A 24,974-nucleotide genomic window follows, 5' to 3' on the forward strand; every position below is an offset into this window, starting at 1 on the left:
GTGAAAAGAAAAATTAAGGGCACTACACTGTGTTCAGTAAGTGCATTTACAAAGATCCTGAGGTGAGCATTTGTATAACCTTGAAGTTCAAATCACACGAGTGCTGCTGGTATTCTGACATAACATTGCTAAATATATTGTTCATTTTCCCATAAATGAATAATAATTACCTTGTCTTGAAAGAAAAGATACTTAAGAGGAACATACTGCTATTCATTTTTAAATTGCCAAAATATCCAGTACAAATGTTCACTTTAAAAGAGAAAGTGTGGAGGAAGCGGGGTGGGACAGTTGGCGTGGCAGCCTCTGCCCCCTCATCCTGTTGTGGCAGCGCAGGGTGGGCCATGGGACTGGCACGGGACAGGGCTTGGGGTGAGGTGATTAAATTAAGAAACAAAATGAAAGTAAAAGGGAAAATGTTACCTGGTTCTTTAGTCATCTGAAAAACATCCCAAACTTTCTGGTGCCGATGAAACTGAGTATCTGAGAGGCGGAGGGAGAACTTATTACTATTCTATCAAGGAACTTTTAAGTAATGTGTTTATGAATATATATATTTAATAACATGAAGGTGGAGAAACTAACAGTAATTTACAAATTAGGCTATGCATTTTTATTCAAAACATAAAGTTTACATGGATTAAATTTACTCCAGACAAACAAAACACGTCATAAAGAACTACTCAATCTAGTAGAGCTCTAGCATGTACTTTCAAGTCAGATCATTCATTCTCTTTCTACGCAGAACACAGAACGCTGCATTAACTGAGCAGGCCAGGGATAATGTGCTCCCGTATCTGGCATACGCACTGGCCGGGTGTTCCTTTGTCTGGAGCAATCTTCTCCTGGCTCAGTGCGGACTTCATTCTCGCACCTCATCTAGGCTCTACGTCATGGCCTACCCTGATCCTCCTACCCAAATTCACTCCCACCCCACCTTGCTTTAGTTTCCTTCACTACCTGACATTACATCGAATGTTTAAATGGTCATTTATATAGTCCTTGTCTTCCCAGCCAGAATCCTGAGACACACAGGACTTTGTCTTGTTTCACTGCTGTATTCCCAGTGTCTAGACACTGGCTGGCATGAAATGAGTGCTCTGTATATAGTTGATGAATAAATGAATGAACGTATGAATCTATGACACAGGAGACACCTTTCAGGAGTTATAAACTTAAGGGTGTCTTGGGGTAAAAATGGACCTAGGACGTTATTAAGTTTAATCCCACCACATTATCATCCTGGACAGACTCTGTCCCTGCACTGACCTCTGTCTGCATCCCTGTGTCTTTGCACCTAGGACCAAGGTGCCCTGCACCCCATAAAAAGGGGCTGTTGGCCCCAACACTGAAGGGTACCAACTTGCTATGCTTTTTGTACTTTCTTGTCCTTTCTACAATTTAATCTTTTTTTCCCTTTATTTGGTGCCTTGGTGTCCCCACCTCCGCCCTCACTCCACTTAAGGCAATGGTCTGACAATTCTTCATTACCTAAATTTTGTCTGAAATGGATGTAACCCGACACAATGCGATGCCTGCCCAAGAGACAGCATCCAAAGGGTTTTTGTTCCTTTCTGGTATTCTCCTCTTGGTTCTGTGTTTCAGAGTTAAGATGGCTTGCTAATTGATCTCTGAATAAGGCTGTTGTAATAATAGAAACTAAAATATTTTGTTGTTGATGATTCCATTAAACATCATGCAGAAGTTCAAGACAAGTGGCAAGGACTTAAATACGCATGAAGGCATTTCCTCAAATAGAATACGTCCTAGATTAATCTGTGGTCTTTGTGACGACTGTGGTCTGCCTCTAGTGTCCCCTATCTTAGTAAGGACTCCATCTTCCTTTCAGTTGCTCCTATAGACCCTGAAGCCATGCGTGCTTCTCCCACTCACTCCCCCAGACCATACTGCCTTCAAAGTCCACTTTTAATCTTTACATTCCTTACAAGATGCACTATCGTAAGCCCAAATTTTCAGAAACGTATTTTCAATTCTGTTAATAATACAAATCTTAACAGATATTTACTATGTGCTTATTATATGCCAGTTACTGTGCTCAGAGCTTTTCAAGCCTTATTTCACTTAACCCTCATAATGATCCTGTGCTATATTATTATAATATTATTATATTAACGGTGCTACTATTATTCCACTTTACTTAGTAGAAGTCTGAGGCCTAGGAAGGCAATGTGTCTTGGCAAAGGACACAAGACTAGTAAGTGACGGAGTTAGGATTTTACACACCAGATCAACTTGATTGTAGAATCAGAGCCCTTACATACAAAATTGCCTCTCTGATGAAACTGGATTGGTTAAATGTAAATACAAATCACCAAAACTTACAAATGATGTCTAAAACGGCAGCATCATTGACACTTGCACGCTTCTCCTAAAAGAGAAAGTAAAATATTCAGTAAATATGGCTACAGGTTTGGTTCTACCCCATTTCCAGCACATTTTAGAATTGCTTACAGACTGAGAGCACCCTCTCGACACCTTCCTGACAACCTGTCTCTGACCTACGCTCTCCTGTTAAGTAACAAATACACCTGTTGATTCCTATTTCAGTACAGGCACTCGCAACTGTCCTCCCACAATCTACTCCTCATTTATCACTTTTAACTTTTTGTTTTGTGTTTTTAATCAAACTTCTGGACTTCCCCTACAACAGGTTTCTTAATTAGGCACTACTGACATGATGACAAGTCTGCGTTCGGAGAGCTGTCGCAGGAGGCTAAGGAGTTTCCTGGCCTCCATCCGCAGGAAGCCAGTAGCGCCCTCCTCCCCACAGTTCTGACAACGAAAAATGTTTGCACACACTGTCTCTGGAAGACAGAATCATCCCAGCTGAGAACCACTCTTCTATACGTATACATTTGTATGTATGCATGGCATGTAGTTTCTCTCAGTGTACACAAAGATCTAGTTTATTCTTTTTAATGGCTGAAGAATATTTTGTTATGTGCATGTATCAGTGATTGATAAACTTCTATGTACAGTTGTTTGCAATTTTTTTGTTTTTTAAACAATGCTAGTTGTCTTTATATATAAATCTTTACATATTAATAACTACATATATAATGTTTTTCAATTATATACTTACTTATATATTTATTTTTAATGACTGTATCCACATGAATTTTCAGAAGTGAAATTGCTGGGTCATAAAGTGTGTTTATCTAAATGTAAGGGTATACCGGAATACGGGAATTCTTTGTAACAGCATTTTTTCTGAAAGTCTGAAACCACTTTAAAACAAAAAGCAAATGAGTAAATAAATACATGTGAAAGAGTGTCTCTTTCTGCACAACCTGACCAACACATCTGAGTATTATTATCTTTTCATCTTTGACAATCTGATAGGTTTAAAAAGACTGCTCATTGCTTCAACTTGTATTAATTGTATTGATTGTGTGTTTCTCTCCCATGATATTCACATTTTCCTTAATGATTTGTAAGCAGTTTTAGTAAGCTGAAAAGCCAACTAAAAAGTAATGTCTTTCCCACCAGTGTTACATGGTCTCATCACTTCACAGTTTAGCAGCTGCTTTAAATCTCATCTGAACTAAGGAAAGAAAAACACCAAGGAGAGTAGCATGATGTTCAAGGTTAATCATTTTTAACATTGTTACCTCACAAAGAAGAACCAAGTCATGAACAACAGATTCCTTTCTCTTCCGGAAATTTATGTTCTGCAGCTGATTTTCAGATAAAAAATCCCAGGCTTGTAGGATTGTCATCATTTCAGCCATTGGGATTTTCAAGATGGTCCTCCTGACAAACTCGGCGACGGTTTCATCCATTTCTTTGGCACTTTAATGAAACAAAAACAGCACAAGAATAACCAGCACAAAAATTTAACTTACCAGTGAATTTTTTCAGCATATTTTTAGCTGAGATTTTGGTTTGTAGGTCAAACACCCACATGTTTATTTTACCTTTTCTCAGGCAATCTGCAAAGTATTTCAACAAGAGAATTTAATATTTTCTCCTTAAGCTGTATATTTAAATATGTTTTAGAGTTTTTAAAAATTAGTGCTCTCCTTTCTTGGCTAGAGTACTTTGATCTTTTGATGGCAATGACATGGAAATCATGAACTCATTTACTGATTCATGTAACAAGTTCCTGGGCACTTATTTGTGCCAGATACTTTTGTAGGCACTGAAGTTAAACGCATCTTTAACCAAAAAGACAAAAATCCCTGCCAGTATGGAGCGTCTTTTCTACTTGGGAGAGGAAGGCAACAGGGAAGTCACAAAATGTATTAAAAGTGGTAAGTGCTGCAGAGAAAATGGAGTAAGTAGTGTCAGTACTAGTACTAGTAAAAATGGAACAGGCTGGGAGTGAGGTGGAAGGAGGTGGAGAGAGCAGGCCCCACAGAGAAGTGGGCATCTGAGCTGATCCTCGTGGGAGTATGCCATATGTCTAGCTATTGGAAGAGTTTTCCAGGCAGAAGGAACAGCAAGTGCAAAAACCTTGGGGTCTTCAAGGAAGAAGAAGCCCTCCAGAGAGACTGGAGGGAGGAGCACAGAGGAGGTGGGGTCAGAGGTCATGAAGGGCCCTGAGGGCACTGCAAGGATCTTGGCCTTGACTCTGACAGAAACCAGTGGCTGGAAGTCTTTGAGAAAAGGCAGGATATGCTCTCACTTAGGTTTCCTACCAGGATTTAATCTGGCTACTGTTCTGAGAATGTAGACTAGGAAGAAGAGAGAAAACAGGAGGCCAGCTAGGAGGCTACCTCAATGATGTAGGTTAGAGGTGGTGGTAGACCAAAGTGGAGATGGTGGGAACAGGTCAGATTCTGGATCCACTTTTAAGAGAAAGTCCACAGAATTTCCCAATGGATTACATGCAGGTGTTAAGAGAGAGGAATCAAAGATGATACCAAGGTAACTGAAAGGATGGAGTGGCTATTACCTGAGATGGGGAAGACTACTGGGGGTGGAGGAAAGCTCAAGAATTCTGCCTTAAACATATAAATTTTAAGGTTAATTTTTAGACTCTAAGTGGAGAAGCTAAACAGCTGGAGTTATGAGCTTACAAGACTCAGTGAGAGCTGGAGATGGAGAGGATCACAGTCTCTTCTTTAACGCATTGCCAATTAATATAAAGCTATCACACCACTTTTCTGGTCCCATGCCTGATTCTTTCATTGTCCAAAAAGTCTTGCCACAAATCTGGTGTAGCTCCCTCAGCAACAGACAGGGTAATGATCTTCTGGAGCATAAATAAGGTTCTCTTAAAGGTGTGGCATAGGGTAGGGGGATTCTGAGTCCTTTTATTACTTTTTACAGGGAAGAAGCTACAGGCCAAGGGTGACAGTTGATCTCAACTCTACTACCTCATCTGAGGACACTAATGGACATCTCTCATTCTCCCTCAAAATACAGAACATAACAAGGCAAGCAAGTATGATTTCTAAACAAAGATTAAGTAGGATATCCTCAGATGTTAAACACCCTTAACAGCCTATCTTCTAGGAAAGAGCATACAGACCTTGCTTGGTGTCTGTGTTTAAGACAAGAAGCAATAGTCTGTCAATCTCATCAGCTGCCACGGCAACTACAGGATTTCTAAAGGCAGAGGCATATCCCCCTACAGGGATCCCGACTGTGATTTATGCCTACCATTTAAGTATTTGTGGAATACTGCACGTAATTTATTAGCACTGACAACTTCCAAAAAGAAATGGATATTGTCTGTATCTTAAAAAGATACTGTCCTGGCTGGTATGGCTCAGTGGATTGAGCACTGGCCTGCCAACCGAAGGGTTGCTGGTTCGATTCTTAGTCACAGCATATTGCCTGGGTTGCGGGCCAAGTCCCCAGTAGGGTGTGTGTGAGAGGCAACCACACATTGATGTTTCTCTTCATCTATTTCTCCCTCCCTTTCCCTCTGTCGAAAAACAAATAAAAGCTTTACAATAGTTAAAACAAAAATAAAGAGGAACTATGGAGTCATTTAGAAATGCAGTGGCAGCAGAAAGAGAAAAATATCTGAGTAAAGAACATGAGAACAGAATCAGTCTCAAGAAAATGACCCTGAAGTCAAGACTGAAATCCTCATGAGGCCCTGCACTGCTTGGTATCTGATTCTGTCCCCATCTACCACTATATCCTTGGCTTTCTGAGCTATCTTAGCCTTTCAGTTCCTCTAACACAAAATGATCCCTCCACCAAGGTCCATCTACCTTCAATTCTCCCTGCCTAGAATATTCTTCCCGCACATACTCACATGGGCAACTCTTGCTGTAATTCAGGTCTCAGTTCAGATGGCTTCTCACGGAGACTTATTCTGACCACCCAATCTGAAGTTATTTCCCCACCTTCATTGTTTTTCTTTACAGAACTATATGAACTTATCTTGCTTTTTTAATTACTTCATTGCTTAACAGTATTTTACCAAGCTCCACTAGGGTAAGAACTATGTTTATCTTACCCATGGCTCTACCCCTACATGACAAATACCTGTGGAATAAAGTATTACTTTCCTTAAGCAGTGTGCCTGAGGAGATAACCTGGGAAGCATTAGGGTCCAACAGTCCGAGAAACATCAAAAAACAACAGAGATCGGGGTGGGACTGTTAAAATGCAGCTTTCTGGGCCATATCAATTTAAACTGGGGCTGGGGGGCAATCACTGAGTAGGACTTTGGATTCTGCATTTTAGAGTGCCTGAGAAGATTTTAAATTTTAGGTAGCTTGTAGAATGCCATTCTAAACTATTTGGTAGAAGGAGCTCACTCAATGTCATCAACAAAGTTCGAAAACTCTTTCGAATAAACTCTCAATTCCCTGTGATTATCTAATTTCTTTTTAAATTTTTTTTTATTCATTTATCTTTAGAGAGGAAGGGAATGAGAGAAGGAGAGAAATATCAATGTACGGATGCCTCTCATGAGTTTCCTGCTAGGAATTGGCCTGCAGCCTAGGCATGTGCCCTGACTGGGAATCCGACTGGGAATCCAACCGTGATCCTGTGGTTCGCAGGACGGCACTCAATCCACTGAGCTACACCAGCCAGACCTATCGCTATCTAATTTCTTATTTACTAGTACATAGGAGCTCAATGCCTGGACTACAGAAGGCCGTTAAGATATATTTGTTGAATAAACTTATGAAAACAAGAGAGCCCTTTTAAGTAATTTTCCTGTAGAGGTACACCGCTGGAGAGCTGCAATAAGGAGCATAAGAATTGAACGCGAGAGGCCGCGCGGATGTAAACAGAACGGAACCCATGGATAACTGAAAAATCAAAACACCCAACTCCCGGCAAAACAGCAATCCAAAACTCGGAAACAAGCTCACCCCATCACGTGACTATTTGAGAAGGCTGGGCACCGACGCACGCTTACCCAAGTCCCCGCCCCAACCTGGGCGGACGTGAGGTCACGACCAAGCATCACTGGCCTCTCTGCCCTAACTTTCAACCATAGTCCGTGCCCCTCCTCCACCAGCTGAGACCAAGCGCCAATCCGCACCTTGGGACATGCGGCTGTCGCGGAAAAGTCACCCCAGAGGCTTGGGATGTGGGTTCCTTAAGGCTCCCGCCCCTTCAGAACACGATTCCCTGTCTCTACTGCCTTTCTTACCATTCACTTCGGCAGCCGTATCACTCCTATGGAGCTGTTCCCGCCCGCTGCGCCTTCAAAGCCGCCAATTGCAGTTCCCTCCGCCCTCGAGCCCCACCCACTGGGGGGAAGGCAAACTTTGGACTCTATCTCCAGCGTAGGGGGTCGCGAGAAAAGAGCTGCAGAAGTGAAATTCAGTGAGCCTCCATGCCACCTAATTAGCAGAGAATATTGTTTAGATCAGTTATTTTCACCAATGACATCTGACTTGTTGGTTCAGCTTGCTCTTTAGGCTTTGCCGTGTCTCTATGGGCTCGTGCACTCCCCCCTCCACCCTGCGTAAAATGGGCCCGTCCAGGCCCTGTGGCGCCTGCGCCTCTGAGGCCGCCAGCGGCGGGGGCCGGCCTAGCAGGTCAGCTGTGGAGTGCGTTCCCTACTTCAAGCTCCTCTGGCCCTGGCGGCCAGGCAACCCTGCTTTTGGGTGAGGAGCCTTCGCTGGTGAGTATCGCTTCAGCCCTCCTGGGGTGGCCCCGAGTCGGGGGAGTCTGGGGGTTCAGAGGAGCGCCCTCCTGACCGCGGCGCCTGGCGAGCCCGCGGAACACTCACCGGTCTCTTCCCTCGTCCCCTGCTCTTGTGCCCCCCCCCCCCGGTCAGCGTCCTGTCCCGACTTTCTCTCGCCCTTGGAGGTTGATATCGGGAAGGCGGCGTCCTCGAGGCGGCAGTTGCCTCCGCGCTGGGGATTTTGTCAGGGAGGCTACAGGTGCTACTGAACTCTCCACCCTCCGGCTTTTGCTGAGGACCTGGTAGTAGTTGAGGGCAGGCCTCGTCCTAGATGTTTCACTGTCCTGCAGTCTGTCCCGCCGCTCTCGAGCCTTGTGACTTTGGGCGGGCTTTTCTGCTCCCTGAGCCTCGGCTGCCTTTCCTTTAAAATGGTATAAACCCATGGCATCGATTGTGGGAAGCGAAGACCTTAGCCCAGTGTTTGACATGGTGAGCGCTCAACACATGGTGTGGTTATTGTTATTGACTATGTAGTTTAGAATTTGGAGGCAGAAGATAGGAGCCCTTTAGGGCGCATCTCAGCTGCAGTGAAAGTTGCCACCAATTTGTTCAGTGAAGGGAGAATCTCATAAAATCCCCCGTCAGTACACTTTTCAAGGAGCGTAGACGTTCATATTCCTTTTATTCTGTTTAAAAATTACCGTGCCTATCATTTCCCAATAGGTTCTTTAAGAAATCCGAGTTCTGGAAACCTTCATTTAAATTTTTTTAAAAGATTTTATTTATGTATTTATCTTTAGAGGGGAAGGAGAGAGGGAGAGAAACATCAATGTATGGTTGCCTTTTGTGCATCCCCTGCTGGGAACTGGCCTGCAGGGAACCGGTCTGCAACCCAGGCATGTGCCCCTGAGTGGGAATGGAACTGGGATCCTCTGGTTCGCAGGCCCGTGCGCAATCCACTGAGCTACACCAGCCAGGGCTCATTTAAATTTTTAAATGCATAAAAATAAGTTTGCGCTGGCAAAGGTTTTTGTTGTGACATCCTTTGAAACTCCTTTCTATATATACAGGTTCTTGCACTTGTTTAGCTGATTTAAAATTAACCTCATCTCCACACTTAAAAAAAAACCCTATGTTGAGGTCTGAACCAATTTTCATTTCTATGATAATCCTAAACTCAACATTCAGTAAGCATTTACTATGTGTATTTACAAGAATATTCTCTCATTAGCCTGTGTGTGTTCTTCAAGATGTATGGACTAATTTTTCCCCCCGAAATTCATGTGATTTGGAAGCGCCTAGCGAATGCTGATGAAGTGTTCAGGGAAAGCTACAACTTGGCCCATTTCTTAAGAAACTGTGTGATGGAAGCTAGAGTCCTATACAGCCCTCCCCCGTGAAGCCCAGGGGTTGCTCTCAGGGGGCATGGTTTGTGCTTTGGGCACACCTGTTACTTAAGAGCACCTGTTTAGACTTGGTCACCTTGCAGCTGTGGTAAGTAAGTAGAAGTGGGTAGGTTTCGGTGGTCACCTGTTATCTGCTATGTTTGCTACCTCTGCTGAATGTGGTGCATAGTTTAAGATAGTTGGAGAAATACTAATTTACTGGTTCCGGTGCTTTCTGAAATGTAGGCTTTAAAAGATTGTTTTAGAAAGCTTTAACTATTACAGGTTTTTTCCTGGAGAACAGGTTTCAGAGACTTCTGGCCTTGTCTTCTGCTTGTTTTAAAATGACATTAGGATTTGCAACTGTAGCGTAAATTTATTTCTGGTGCAGCAACACAGTAGCACACTCTCTCTAAAGAAAACAAAAGTGGCATTAAAATATGGGTTTTCCCCCATGTAATTATAGATCTGCTGAAGTGCTTACACCCTTTATTAAAGTTGCTTATTGCTTGCTTTTGGTTTATTTATTTTCTGAGATGGTGCCACCTGGTGGTTGAAATCTTCCGAATATTTTAGCTCGGGAGTCTTGGTAGGATAAGGTAAAAAAGTGAATAAAATAAGACTTATTTTTATATTGTCAGTGAGAGGACCCTACTGCTTCTACCCTTTCAGCTTACTCCCTAGTAAAAGTTAAAATAGCTCTTTAGAGGCCCATTGGCCACTTATCAAAACATCAAATTGTCACAGCTGAACATTTTTTTTTTGAGAGTTTCAGCTGAGTGTTTTGGTATCAATTTGTGCATACTTCAGGAAGTGGGTGAAGTTCGCATGGGGAGGGAGGTGTTGTAATTGTGACAAGTTAACCCTTCTGAAGTTTTCTAAATGCCAGTGGGACTGAGCTTTTGTTTTCTAACTGAATAATACTGGACTTATCCCTCTCTTTCTCACTGTAAACACCCACAAATGACGGCTTATCACATATGAATATTCCCTTCACCTTGGTTTCAGCAGTGCAGCCTCTGTTCACAGTACCTTGGCACTGTCCTTTCGAAATTGTTTCTGTATTCCTATCAGTAGCAAGTGTTTATCATATGAATGTGAATTTTGATTTTGGAAATAGCTCAAAGTCATTTAATTGTGAGCTTAGATTTGAGAAGAAACTTAAGAATGCAGTGGTACAGTATACTCTGTGGCATCCTTGAGTGATATAGCCAGTCTCTCAGGTGCACATTTGGACAGATAAGCGAGAGTTTCACGGAGCGGCCTGTTTCGTTGTTGGACAGGTCCATAGAGATGACAGCTGCCTCTGTAACTTCCATCCTCTGGTTTCCAGTCCTGTTCCCAGAAACACCTCACAGTAAATTCAGTTGACTCTTTCTATTACGTGACAGAGCATTTCAAATACACAAATAATACTTTACATGTCACATATACTGTTCACTGTTTCAGAGACTCTCTCATGTTATTTTTAAGCCTCATGCTATCACAGAGATAATAGGTTAAGAGCTAATTCCATTTTGAGAAAGAAGAGACTTAGGTCTCAGATCAAGTAAACAAAGCGGTATAACTTGTAAATAGCTGAATCCACGATTTTTGTCTTCAACATATCTTCTCCCGACAAATCCATGGTTTGTCCAACTTAACCAAGTTGTTCCTTTTATCTGTCTCTGTTGGGGACTTCCCTAAGCTGGCAAATATTACCAATTTTATTAGTGATTTCTTATTTAAATCTAGTGACAGAGCCACCACTTCCTGAGCACTCTTCCCAGGAATATTCGAATTGTGAATATTCCAGATATGGCTGATCAGGATAAGTATAGTCCTGTTTTTTTCTTAGTGTAGACAGACACTCTATTTCTAATAATATAGGATAATACCAATATTACATTGACTTCTTTGGGAACTAGGTCTAGAATTAGTGCCTGTTGAACTTGTAGCCAGCCAGAGGCTCTCTGGGAAATAATTTCATTCACAAACCACTGGGAAAGTATGTTTTTCCTATTAAGAACATGGGGGGGAAATCTGTCGTGGTGAGAGATTACCTTATATAGTAACTCTGCCACTTACTGTGTGGCTGAGTTTTGTCATGAAAATGTGGGTAATGTATATTTTGGTATACAAAAAGGCAATTTCTTATGATTCGACTGAAATGTGAAAGATACCTACTTCCTATAGTTACTTCCTATAGTTGGAAGGATTATTAGACTTGTGCCTAGCACATAGTGCTTAACAAATTATTTTGCACATTAGTAATGTAGATATATTCTTATGGCTTTGAAGAAATTAAAAAAATAAAGAATTAGAATATATATTTAGCTTTCCTTCAGTTCATAATAATTACTTTGAATTATAATAGTGTTATTAGAATAGACTTTTAAAGATGACTAGTGAAAGGTATCAGCACTCATTTAAGTGTGTTCTAAAGACAATGCCATTGTTTTATAGTCATGTATATCATAAATGCATATCAAAAATATGCATTTATGCTTATATACAACATGTATGTATATTTTTATCTTCTTAGGTGTTTACTTTGCCAATTAAGTCATTTCAGTACATCATAAGCTTGTTTCTGAACTGTAAAAGCATAAATTTGAGGGCTGGTTGACAGAAATGTGCAAAAAATATTTTGTCAAATATGTTACAAAATAAAATTTTAAAGTCATTTGCTAGGTGATTCAACCAGTGTACATTTTCCTTCAGAAGATGAAGTGAGGCAGAAACTAGGTAACTGATACTATACATCGGTACAGTATTAGATGACTTAAATTGCTGTACCATATGAGACCTCATTTTTCTGAGGCAAAAATTTATATCATTAAAAAGACTTTGTAGTCAGTGGCAGGCAAAAAAGACTTGAACTAGGCTGTATTTTCAATTTCCATGTCAAGTACTCAGCTGCTCAAAACACCCTGATTTTTTTTTTTTAAGATTTTACTTATTTTTATAGACGGGGGAAAGGAAGGAGAAAGAGGGAGAGAAATGTCTTTGTGTGGTTGCTTCTTTCACACCCCCACGCTGGGGGATCTGGCCCTCAACCCAGGCATGTGCCCTGACTGGGAGCAGAACTGGTGACCCTTTGGTTCACAGGCTGGAGCTCAGTCCACTGAGCTACACCAGCCAGGGTGAATTTTCAGTCTTTGGCTGTGGTATATTTTGTGGGTGTGGGTGGGTTAGTTATTCAATGAAATAGTGATCTACTGGTATTTTTTGTAAGTTGAAATCTGAAATAGTAGGTATATTATGATTCTTTGGAGTTATTGATTTAGATGTTTTTAGGGATTTTATTTGTTGGGAGTGAAAGGTGGATGGGCAGTTTGAATTTCTCAACTTGTTTTTAACAGTTTTGTTAAGGTATAATTTGCATTTTACCTTAACACACCCAATGTAAGTGAATTCAGTGATTTTAGTAAACTTATACAATTGCACAAGCCTTACTCCAGTCTTACTTTAAAACATTTTCATCACCCCCCAAAATTTCTTGGTGTCCATTTGCAAGTTAATTCTCCACTCTTACTGTCAGGTCTAGGCAGCCAATGATCAGCTTTTTGTCTACAGATTTGCCTTTTTTAGACAGTGCATCTAAATGGAATCATACAGTGTAGTGTTTTGAATCTGGCTTCTTTCATTTAGCTTAGTGCTTTCAAGGTTCATCCATGTTGGCACATGTATCAGTTAATTTCATTTAATTGAAAAATAGTAATCTGTTGTGTAAATATACTACACTTTTGTCCAATTACATGGTTATTGGACATTTGGATTGTTTTCAGTCTTGGCTATTATGAATAATGCTATGAACATTGACCTACATATCTTTGTGTGGATACACTAAAGGGTGAAGCAAAAGTAGGTTTACAGTTGTTCATATGGAAAATAATACAATATTTATAATTAATACAAGAGTAAACTGTATTTCATGTGCTCACAACTGTAATTTGACTTCTGCCCCATGCTGTATGTTTTCATTTCTCTTGAGAAGATTCTTAGGAGTGCAATTTCTAGGTCATATGGTAAGTTTGTGTTTAACTTCTTAAAAAACTGTCAGTTGTCTCCCCAAGTGTCTGTGCTGTTTTACACTCCCCATAGCAATACATGAGGTCCATTTTCTCCACAGTCTAAACAGCGCTTAGCATTGTCTGGCTTTTTGATAGTAGACATTCTGGTGGATGTGGAATAATATCCCATTGTGGCTTTAATTTGCGTTTCCCTGAGGACTCATGGTGTTCAGCATCTTTTCAGGTGCTTAATTAACCAGTCCTGTATCATCTTCAGTGAAATATCTATTCAAATCTTTTGTCCATTTTTAGGGGGTCCATTTGAAATATTGGATTGTTTTTAAGATTCTTTATTATTATAGGTACAAGTCCTTGATCATATATGATTTGCAAATATTTTCTTGTAGTCTGTGGCTTGTAGTAGATTTTATTTTTTTAGAGCAGTTTAGGTTTGCAACCAAATTGAGCAAAAAGTGGAGCGATCTCACGCACCCTCTGCCTCCACACACTCACAACTTCCCTATTAACGCCCCCCACTATCAACGCCCCCCACCAGAACGGTAAGTTTATCACAGTCAATGAACCAACTACATTCACACGTCACCAAAGTGTGGCCTGTCTTTCCATTTTCTTATTGGTGTTTTTTTGACCCAGGGAAAATTTTAACTTTGATGAGCTTTTACCAGTTTTTTTTCTTCTTTTATGGATTGTGCTTTTTATGTGTCTAAGAACTTTCTACCCAAACTAAGGTTGTAATTTCCTCCTGTTTTCTTTCTTAGAACTTTTAAAAGATTATAGCAATTAATTGGGTTTGGGTTTTGTTTTTTCTTTTGCTACTTTTTCTGAGTTAAAAAGAATAGGTTTATAAAAGACAATAGGTGTATAGTGCTACATAATTGTAGCACACACCTCAAAATAATGCTTTTGCTTTTACCTTAGCTGATAATTTTCTATGTAAATGAACTAATTAAACCAATTTCAGGGATTTCAGCCTCTTGTCATTGAAGTAGTCACATTTTTATGGCTATATCTGCCAAATTTGAAAAATTTATTTTCCATCTGCATCTAGTTTCTTTTCATTGTTTAGTTCGATTTTCCTAGGCAGAAGTTAGGAAGAAAGCAATCTATATTAATTCACACTAATGCGAGATGACTAATTTTCCCTTTAAAACTCTCAGAGGAATACACATATTTAAAGGATTACTAAGCTAGTTCTCTTAATCGGTAGAACTTCATCTGAACAAAATGAGTTGTGATCAGTTTCAGGAATGTGGGGCTCACTAATACAGGTGAGCTGTTTCTGCCTGAGCGCTGATTTCCAGGGTCAGGTCTGTTGAGGAGTCCTGCTTTTTTCTGAACTTGCATGTTCTCTCAACACTCCTGATAAATTACTGAATCTGTTAAATCCTTGGATAAGGAACCCGAGGCTCAAGTTGAATAATTTGCCTAAAGTCAACATTCTATTCTGATAAAGGTCACTAGAGGTTCTTACTGAAAATATGAAAATAGTTTAGCTTGCACCAACAAATACAGCCACACATATTCAGAACTGCTCTTGTATCCACAGGTGGCTCTGCTGTGCTCCAACACCTGCTAAAGATGCATCCTGACTTATCTCCACACTTGCACACTGAAGAATGCAACGTGTTGATTAACTTACTTAAGGATTGTCACAAAAATGTAAGAGTTCAGAAAAATTACCGTAAAGTAAAAGGGAAACTTAATGTATAACACTGATGTAATTTAAATGTTACTTCCTATAACAGAAAGGAATGATAATGTCTTAGCTTAGTAAAGATTAGCAGCTGATGCTTGTGAGTTTTGAGAAACCACTTTTATGATGAAAAATTCAAGGATGAAAGTTTGTTAGGGATCTTTTGAAATGATTTAATATTTAGAATCCATGACCTTAAAATAAAATACTTTTCCTGATTACAGAGCACTAAAACAATTATGTTCCACTCTGACTCTTCTGATCATAATTGAATTAGTCTAAGATTTTCTGTTTCTTGATGTCTCCCATTCTGTGTTTAAAGGAAATTGAAGCATTTTTATAATTAGATGTTGATAAATTTAAGTTATGATAGACCTAATTTGACAGGTTTACTTAGTGGAATAGAAGTAAAATTCCATGCTAAAAACCAAAATAACAAGCCCATTTTAAGAGTGCATTAAATTGAGCTGATATTTTTACAGATGTTGAATATTTAGCTTTTTCATATACTTGATGCATGAGACAGTGATATGGAGCATTTGTGTTACTCTTTAACTTTGCATGATGCATTAGTTTCTTCATGAGATTCATGAACCGTAGATATGTCAAATTTTAATAGTAATAAGTATGATTTATTTCTTCTTAAAGTATATTTTATTGATTATGTTATTACAGTTGTCCTGGTTTTTTTCTCCCCTTTATGCCCCTCTACCTGGTACCCGCATTCCCTCCAGCATTCCACTCCACCCCTATAGTTCATGTCCATGGGTTATGCATCTAAGTTCTTTGGCTTCTCCATTTCCTATACTATTCTTGACACCCTCCTGCCTATTTTGTACCTAACAATTATGCTTCTTATTCCCTGTACCTTTTCAGTATGATTTCAATGAGCAAAATTTTAAGACTGAAGTTAACATAAGTAAAACCCCTAACCTGTGAAGTCAGATATTTTTTGTGGTTCAGAGAATGTTGTAGATGAATAATATACTTCAGGCAAACAGTTTTTCACCATCCATTTAAATCAAGAATGGATATTGTAAATCTTTTTTAACTGTAGCCATTCAGCAGGTATATGGTAGTATCTCATTTGTTGTTAAATTGTATTTCCCTGGTGGTCAGTGATTTTAAATATGCTTTTATGTGCTTTATTGGCCATTCATGTAAAGTCTTGCCAATATTTAAAAGTTGAATTGTTTGTTTTACTATTGAGTTGTCAGAATTAGTTTTGTCATTGGGCGTACAGGTTCTTTGATAAGTATAATGTGAATATTTTCTCCCATCCTTTTCTGTGACATTCTTTTTTCATTTCATTTATTTATTTTAAAAAGATTTTATTTATTTATCTTTAGAGGGGAAGAGAAGGAGAGAGGAAGAGAAATATCGATGTATGGTTGCCTGTCATGTGTCCCCTGCCAGGAACTGGCCTGCACCCTAGGCATGTGCCCTGACTGAGAATCGAACGGCAGTTGTTTGGTTTGCAGGCTCGTGCTCAATCCACTGAGCTATACCAGCCAGGGCCTTTTTTCATTTTCTTAAGGATGTGTTTTGAAAAGCAAATTTGATGAAGTCTAATTTACCAGTTCTTTTCTTTTGTGTGTATTTTTTATGTTTTAAGGATCTTATATATTTGCTGGTCACAAAGATTTCTTATTTTTTCTTTTGCAAATTTTATAGGTTTAGCTTTTACATTTAGGTCTGTGATTCACTTCAAGTTTTAATTTTTATGTATGGTTTAAGGTATGAGTCAAGGTTTCTTTCTTTACCTATGGGTACCTATTTATTCTAGCATCATTTATTGAAGAGACTATTCTTTCTCCACTAAATTACCTTGGTGTCTTTGCCAAAAATCAATTACCATAGGTTAGTGGGTCTATTTCTGGGCTCTCTGATCTGTTCCCCTGATATATAGATATATCTGTGTATCTGTATATCTCTTAACACCACTTAATTTCAAAGTTAGGTCCCCTGAGTGTTTTGTCCTCTTCTGTCTTAATTCACTTTCCATAGTGCATCCAGAGCAGGGGTGTGAAAGTCATTTTTACTGGGGGCCACATCAGCCTCACGGTCACCTTCAAAGGGCCGAAATAATTTTAGGACTGTATCAATGTAACTACTCCTTAACTGTTAAGGAGTTGAAATTACAATTCGGCCCTTTGAAGGCAACTGGGAGGCTGATGTGGCCCCTGGTAAAGATGACTTTGACACCCCTGACCTAGAGTGACCTCTGAAATGTTTAATCATTGTTCCCTTTTAATGGCTCCCTTTGTCTATAAAACCTTCATTTCTACTTGGCGTTGCAAGACCTTCTGGAGACTGGTGCCTCCTACCTTTTGGGCCTCACCACTGTCCTGTACGTCTGGTCTTCCCCTCACTGCTCATTTTCTGCAGTTGCACTGGAGCATGTTTCTCTCTTATCAGCCTTTTACTTGCTTGTTCTGTTGTTTCACTTAGAGCCTTTTTCACTGCCCTCACTTCTTCCCATTTGCTAGACCGCTTATAATCTCCTAGGTTTTATTCAGCGTAATTTGTCGTTTCTTCTTTCTTGGTCTTGCCACTCTTGTGATAGTCACTCTACTCCAGTAATACCATACATAATATACTTCCTACTTTGTGACAGTTGTTCTCACATCTTTTGGTCTCAGGATTCCTTTACAGTCTTTAAAAATTATTGAGGCCCACAGAGAACGTTGTTTACGTGGGCTGTATATATCAGTATTCACTGAATTTAGAAATTGGAACTGAGAAGTTAAAAAATAATTTATTGAAAATGGTAATAAACTCAAATGTTAACAGTTATTTTTTATAAAAAAACTCTTAGCTTCCAAAATAGAAAAAAGAGTGACATTGCTTGTACATTTTTACAATTCTCTTTAATGTCTGACTTAATAGAATACAGCGGATTCTCATAGCTGCCTCTCCGTTTGATCTGCAGTGACATTACAGATCTTTTGGCCTCTGGAAAATTCCACTGTACCCTTGTTAGAGAATAAAAGTGAACAAAACAAATAAGATCTTTAGTTATTCAGAAAACAGTTTTTACCTTACGCATCTCCTGGAAAGGTCTTGAGAACTCTTGGATGTCCCTGAACTACACATTGCTTTTTAGCACTGAAGTCATTACTCGTCTCCTCCCTTCGACAGTATGCCGGGCGAGGACATACCCAGGCCTTTCTTGCTCACTGCTGTATCCTAGTGCCTGAGACATTGTCTTCCAGACATTAATGGATTGAGTCACTCATTAAATCAATGGCTAAGCTAGTTTGGTTCTCTAGAAATAGACATCAGGCACGAGAAGCTTATGGTGTATGTACAAGGGAATTGCAGTACGTGGGCTTGTCCTTTACCACTTTCAGTCGGCACGTTGGGTTTTAAACATAATGTCACAAGACTATGCTTCTTATTTTGGCTTAATGTTGGTAAAAGTGAAAATATAAATCCTTTTTTTCTTGAATTTTAATATAAGCTGTACCTTTATGGGATGATAGGAGTAACTGTAATCTAAACTATGAAATATTGCCTTGCATTCTAGAAGTCTAATCCTATCTGTTATTTCTACTTGACCAGAAGGTGTGTGGAACTGCATTGTCTCTGCTCATTTTTAAGGAACTAATTTAGGAAAAATACACAGGAAGTATTTATTTTGAAGAGGTCATTAGGTAACCAGGAGGAGCTCTTAGTCTGTTTTAAATGCTTGCCAGAAAAACTGACCATTTATCCAGTGTGGACCAGAAAAGTACATTTAAAGTGGTAATCAGTCAGGAAAAAAAGAAATAGCATGATCCATAGCTTACTAATTATGTATGGCCTGGTTTCCATGAAAGCCTTATTTAGAAAGAAAAGGAAAAGACCTGCTTATTACTACAATTACAGGTTCAGCATTTATGGCATCATTCCAGATTACCCCCCCCTCCAGTCCACCCTTAAGAGTTGTGACATGCAAACACGCTAAAAATGGCCCTACTAAATTCAGGTTCTTGACTTCATTCATCTTAACCTGCTTTGGAGTATACTTATTGCAATGATAATAGTCATAGGACTTGAAACCACTAGGGGATTTTTATTTTTGCTTTTCAAATAAAACAGACTGAACCTCAGACACAGATTTTTCTTTATTGTGAATTAGTGGCTTATTTATGTGGCTCATATAGGCCATCTAATAACAGTGTTATGTGTTTCTGATTTATTTGGTAACATTTTGAATGGGGGCAGATGAGAAAATGGCTTTGGCATCAGGCATTTAGTAAGTAGCTCTTCTATTGGACAGTGTTTGCTGGTGAAGGAAGTTCTCGTGTTAATATGGCCACATTGCTCTTTGACGTTACACCCTGTGATGGAGGATGGATTGCGCTGTGAATTCAACATGCCCTCAGAAAAGACGGTATTAGGCAATAAAATTGTTCACACTCTGTCATGAGGTTTTGGCAGGTTAATAGGCTTCACATTTATCAGGGAAAAGTCTTCTTATTTTTTATTTCTACCTTTAGAGCATTTATCCCCTTTTTTTAGGGAAGCTGGATACACATGTTAATTTGGATATTTTATACTTGTGATTTAACTATTCGCTTATTAACAAAGTGACACATTAGATAAGTTTTTAAATTCTCTGTACTGTAGCATATTATGGGATGAAATATTTTACCTTTTTTTTCTTTTAGCACAGCTTTCTGAAATTTTTTGGTCATTGCAATGATCTTGATCGGGAGATGAGAAAATGCTTAAAGAAGGAGGTAAGAGAAGTGTTAAAAGGATGGAAATAGTTCAACAATAGAACAGAACATTTTTGAACAATATTATATATTACTGCCATTGTTAAATTTCTTTCCCAAATGTTAGTATAGCATCGAAAAATTGACTTTATATGTGTGTACCCCTAAAACCTAGGAGGGAAATGAAAGCCTCTTCTGGGGCCAATTTTAGAATATCACTGCTGTTTGGCATGCACATAATGAAAACAACTTCCTTCCTCACTGTAATTCCTCTGGATGAATTTTAAAGTTTTGGAAATTGACTTTGTATAGCATATGATTGTTTAACCACTATGCAGTGTGCCTGACACTAATACAAAATAATATTGAATGTAACTGTAATTGAAAAAATAAAATTAAAGATGAAAAAAAAGATGCCATGGGAAAAGAGGATTCTTTTCATAGGAGTTTGATCTACAATTGTCTTTGAACTTCAATTAAAATGTTTGGTAAATTGAATCTCTTCAGCAAAAAAGACCTATATCAATCAGCTGTTGGCTGTAGCAGGTAACTAAAACTCTCTGGGACTAAATTTCCTTATATAAGATGATGAAGGTGGACTTGGGTTCTTTACAGCTTTAGAATTTTGAATTTCTTTATAATCATCATATGTATAAACCATAGGGATCTATGGTTTATACATACCATGCATAAACTTTCCAACTCCTCTACCCAATTTTAGGCTAAGACTTGGACTTGGGCAGATAGCCAAAATACCTAATTCATTGTCTTTTACAGGTTCTGCTAACCAAGCAGAGTGCATTCAAATCTTTCAAAAGAATTGTAATTCTGTTTGTTTTGTACATCAGATGTTTTATGTCCAGAACATTTAAAAATCTATAGTAAAAATCTGCCTTCCAATTTTATTTCATTTTCTGTACTTTGAACTTTTCCTCCCATTAACCTTATACTGAAAAGTTTTAGATATAATATTTGAAGTTTCCCAGCATCTATCTTTCTTCATTTTTGTATTTTCCACTTGGGGCTTTTTTTTTTTTTTCTTTTTTCCTTCCTGGAAAAAAGTGTCTTTACTGTTTGAGGAACTTTTCCAGAGTTCTGAGTTAAGGGTGATAAATTTCTTGTGTGAACAAAGATGTACATCTATAAATGTTTTAAACTGTTTTTTGAAGAGTTTTGTCTTTTTAATATGTGAAGGCTCATTTAGATGGAAACTAAACTTAAGACTGCTTCTTTTTAAATAAGATTATGGAAAAATAAAGACTGTACTGTTTTATTGGGTATAGCTGTTTATTTCTCACTTTCAGTTGTGTAATGTAGTTTTTTCCCCAATTTTAGATTTTTTTCTTACTACAGTTTGATGATTTTGCCATTGGCTTGGTGATTGATCATATGAAATTTTCTTCCCAGGTAAATCTGAGATGTTAGTGAATATTTGGTGGAATATTGTAGATACTCTTATTTTGTCTGAGTTTTTCATATAAATTTCAGATTTTCTCCTTAATTAATTAAGTTTTTAAAAAAGATTTTATTTATTTTTAGAGAGAGGGAAAGGGAGGGAGAAAGGGAGAGAAACATCAATGTGTGGTTGCTTCTCACGTGACTCCCACAGGGGACCTGGCCTGCAACCCAGGCACGTGCCCTGATTGGAAATCAAACTGGTGACCCTTTGGTTCCCAGCCCATGCTCAGTCTACTGAGCTACACCAGCCAGGGCCTCCTTGATTTATTTTTTAAGTCCTCTGTGTAGTTTCTATGTTGCTTAATGACCTGATTTAGGGAGGGCTGGGATAGGGGTAAAGGGCAGAAAACTGTACTTGAATAATAATTAAAATTTTTTAAAAAATGACCTGATTTATAGATGTTTTTCTGTTCTTTCATCTTTTAATACTCTGGACCTGCCCTCATTTATTTCCTCTCTGCTTTTGATGCTTTCTTGTTTACCACTTTGCTTCTAGTGCTCTCTTCCTGCCATTCTCTTGATGTGTCACTTGAGTACTTTGTTCCTTGAAGCTTTGAACTAGAAATACGGTCTGGCCAGTTCTGTTGAGCCTCACTTTGCTGCTGTGTTGTTGCTTTTGTTCATTTATTGAAATACAAACACTAGTATTACTTCTTTGTGGCATCCGTTTTCGTCCCTCTTGGTTTTTGGTTAATTGACCTTCCATTCTATCTGTTTTCAGTGGAGTTTTGTGCGAATAACATTGTATTCGTCCTTTTCTTTTTTTCTTTTATTCAGGGAGCATTTTGACTACCTTTGGAAATAATCTTAATATATGTTTTAATATAGACTGTATTTTAATTTACATTTTGACTTATTATAGTGGCCTGCTACAAAGTATTATCTTAAGAAGATTTACTGTTCAGACCCTGCTCACAGCCCAATTGCTGGGGGTAATGTGATTAAAGATAGATACAAAATATTTTTCTCAGGGAAGGTATCTGTGTTCTACTTATTTATTTTTAGAGAGGAAGAGGGAGAGAAAGAGATAGAGAAAAACATTGATTTGTTGTCCCACTTATTTGTGCAGTTATTGGTTGCTTCTTGTGTGTAGTGTACCCTGCCCAGAGATGGAACCCGCAACCTTGGTGTATCAGGATGACCCTCTAACCAACTGAGCTACCCTGCCAGGACGAGTAGTGGTGTTTTTATCCCTATTTTTTTTTAAAGCAATGAAACACACCTTTTTCTTAACAATCTTAAGAGGAAAATTAATGTATGACATAAAAGGAATCATTTTGGTTAAAGGAACCTATTGCTTCATGTATAATTTGAAGTGGCCCTTTGATGAGGAAGAAAAAAAGTTTGAAAACTATCGTTCTGGTAGATGTTAGAAACCTTCAATCAAAACTTTAGACGCAGAACACTTCTTAAAGATGATCTGGCCCAACTCCTTAGTATTTGAGGTTACTGGACCAGAAGATGAAGTAACTCAAAGGTGGGAATCTCCACACCATTGTCTCAGGAGGTGGGGGAGGGGATCTGGTCAAGTCCTTGGTTAGCTCTCTGTCGCAAATTTTTTGTTTTCTGTGGCCTCTTTCCATATCTCTGTCTCCTAAAAGATTTTGATGTCCAGCTGTTCACATACACTCAGTTTTTTCAACTTGGATTTGCTTGTCCTTTTTTTTTCCTTTTTTCGACCTGGATTTCCTTTTACTTTTTCCCCTCTCTGTCCAGGATTCTTCATTCACCTTTAAAATATGTCTGTATTGGTATATATATTATAAGCCTACATATATGAACTTATAAGAACACTTATGTTCAAGTTTCTCTGCTTTGAACAAGTGCTTTTTCTAAATGCCATGCTCTGTGCGTATTTCCTGTTATTTATAACCTACTAGCCAGATCAGAAGACTGAGTCGAAAACCTCTAAGGTGGAAACTGCATTTAGATCCAACTGATTACAGACACACAGGATTTGGGGAGACTCTGATTCAGTGACCATTCACGATAAAACAAACATAAAAAAAACCCAACCATGGGAAGTTCAGCTGCCTATAAGTTCCTATACAAACCAATAAGATAATGTGGTTGGTAAGAGCCAGTTTCTCGTGATAATATTCATATTTATAGAAATGTAATGTGTGTAGGTCATAAGAACTAGTAGGCCCATTGTAGTCCACATCTGGAGCACTGTATCTAATTCTGGTTGTGTTATTTTTCATAAGGAATATTGATATTTAAGCACTTAATAAAGGTGCTTTATTGTGGGGACAACTTTGCCCGCAAAGTCCCCGTGTCCACCATGGATTAAAGTGAAACTACCAAGACACAATCTGCTTGGGGAGGAGAGGTGGCCGATCTCTCAGAGGAGAAAGGCCAAGAACCTTTTCCTCAACGGGCTTTTATTGGGTTTGTTTGCACAAGAATACAGGTAAGGATCAAACAATGGATAGCATTCAAAGAACTTACCGGAACAATAGTTAAATAGGTAGTGAGCTCCTCATAACTAGAAGTGTTCAATCAGAGGTTGGGTAATTCTATAGATTGTGAGCTATGGAGAGCAGGAACAAAACTCATTCATCTTATATACTGAATTCGTATTTTGAGAGGAAATTAATTCAGTAAAGACTTGAGTATCTGTTAGGATGTAGATACTATATTGAATGGAATTATACTATATAGTCTCTTTTGGTTCACAGGCCCATGCTCAATCCATTGAGCTACACCAGCCAGGGCTTTATACTATATAGTCTCAAAGGTTGGTTTCCAATCTCAGATTCAGTGAAATAGGAGAAAAGTAAGAGTTTTGTCAGCACAAACATTATTTTTATTTTGCAAATATTTAAAAATATTTAACTTACTTGATATAAATGGCGATATAACCTGCTCTTTTCTCCCCCTTCCTTTTGTTTTCCAGTACATGGACAAGAGGATCAAGAGCAGGGAGCATGGCAATGCAATGCGAAGAAGACTTTTTAATTCTCCAGACGAATCTGAAACATAAATTATATTTTCACTGGATGCCTTGGCTGAGTGAAGACCTAAGACTCTTGGTTGATAACCAAAAGAATTCTATTTCATTTGGTCTCCAGAATCTTGAATAGCAAGTGACCCATGAGAGATCAAGCTGTGGAGAAATACGGACCCTGGATTCAGACTGTGTTGAGCAGAGCCTGTGGCACTCCGACTCCCTTACCAGCGCACCTGACTTTTAACACGCTTCTTTCCTTTGCCTACAACCACTTAACATTTGAGTAACTTATTTCTCCCTTAATAAAATCATTGAGTTCAATCATGTTTTCTCTGTTCTCTTAGACTCCTGAAATTAGGGCAAAATGGTCCCATTAGACTTTCCTTTTGAACAACGTGGCAATTCTGGAGCTTAAACATTGAAGGTACAAGCTAGGGCAAAAAGAGTTTGAGGAAATTCCCAGCTGTGTTAACTATATGACAATGTTCCAACTTTATTATTCGTAAAAGGTTAGATGTTTAACAGTGATAAACATCTAACATTGGTAAATTACTCGTAGTTAGAATTTACGTCTTGGTGGACTTCAGTTCCTGTTTGGTTGGATGTGCCTGCCCCGGGTGCCACTTAACTCCTGGGCATTACCTTAGGCTCGCGTGCCTCCTCTTGCTATGTCCCGGGCTCGTTCTTCCTCC

General features: G+C 38.8%; 2 protein-coding genes across 5 annotated transcripts in view; one reads left to right on the forward strand and one right to left on the reverse strand.

Moving 5' to 3' along the window:
* CENPN (centromere protein N) overlaps positions 1-8,188 on the reverse strand; it is a 22,026-nt gene extending 13,838 nt beyond the window's left edge. Inside the window, exons 1-4 of one of the 3 annotated variants that reach the window (XM_053666718.1) lie at positions 8,177-8,188; positions 3,633-3,813; positions 2,344-2,389; positions 424-483 (exon numbers count right to left, since the gene is read on the reverse strand). In XM_053666718.1, the coding sequence (XP_053522693.1) occupies positions 424-483; positions 2,344-2,389; positions 3,633-3,803 (277 nt within the window). In that variant the 5' untranslated portion in view covers positions 3,804-3,813; positions 8,177-8,188. Of the gene's footprint in view, positions 1-423; positions 484-2,343; positions 2,390-3,632; positions 3,814-7,591; positions 7,769-8,176 lie in introns of those variants that run through there. The other 2 variants (XM_053666719.1, XM_037145181.2) reach the window with 2 other exon arrangements.
* On the forward strand, positions 7,950-24,603 carry CMC2 (C-X9-C motif containing 2). Of its 2 annotated transcripts, XM_037145182.2 has the most exons (5): positions 7,950-8,068; positions 15,019-15,131; positions 19,821-19,892; positions 21,207-21,278; positions 24,229-24,603. In XM_037145182.2, the coding sequence occupies exons 2-5, from the start codon at positions 15,051-15,053 to the stop codon at positions 24,313-24,315; spliced, it is 312 nt and encodes a 103-aa protein (XP_037001077.1). In that variant the 5' UTR covers positions 7,950-8,068; positions 15,019-15,050; the 3' UTR covers positions 24,316-24,603. The 2 variants fall into 2 exon arrangements, 1 of the variants encoding a protein (XP_037001077.1); XR_008391906.1 differs by lacking the exon at positions 21,207-21,278 and having other exon boundaries at positions 19,826-19,892.
* The last annotated feature ends 371 nt before the right edge of the window (positions 24,604-24,974 follow it).

This window comes from Artibeus jamaicensis, unplaced genomic scaffold, assembly GCF_021234435.1.
Source record: "Artibeus jamaicensis isolate MK-2021 breed Jamaican fruit bat unplaced genomic scaffold, CSHL_Jam_final contig_464, whole genome shotgun sequence".
In the NCBI taxonomy this organism is placed as follows: domain Eukaryota; kingdom Metazoa; phylum Chordata; class Mammalia; order Chiroptera; family Phyllostomidae; genus Artibeus; species Artibeus jamaicensis.

What these genes read in the sequence shown, in the direction of transcription:
- CMC2 (XM_037145182.2), top strand. Translation starts at nt 15,051, where the DNA reads ATGCATCCTGACTTATCTCCACACTTGCACACTGAAGAATGCAACGTG. An exon ending in GAAAATGCTTAAAGAAGGAG is followed by an intron (nt 19,893 to 21,206) that starts GTAAGAGAAGTG and finishes CCCCAATTTTAG; the next exon opens with ATTTTTTTCTTACTACAGTT. An exon ending in ATATGAAATTTTCTTCCCAG is followed by an intron (nt 21,279 to 24,228) that starts GTAAATCTGAGA and finishes TTTGTTTTCCAG; the next exon opens with TACATGGACAAGAGGATCAA.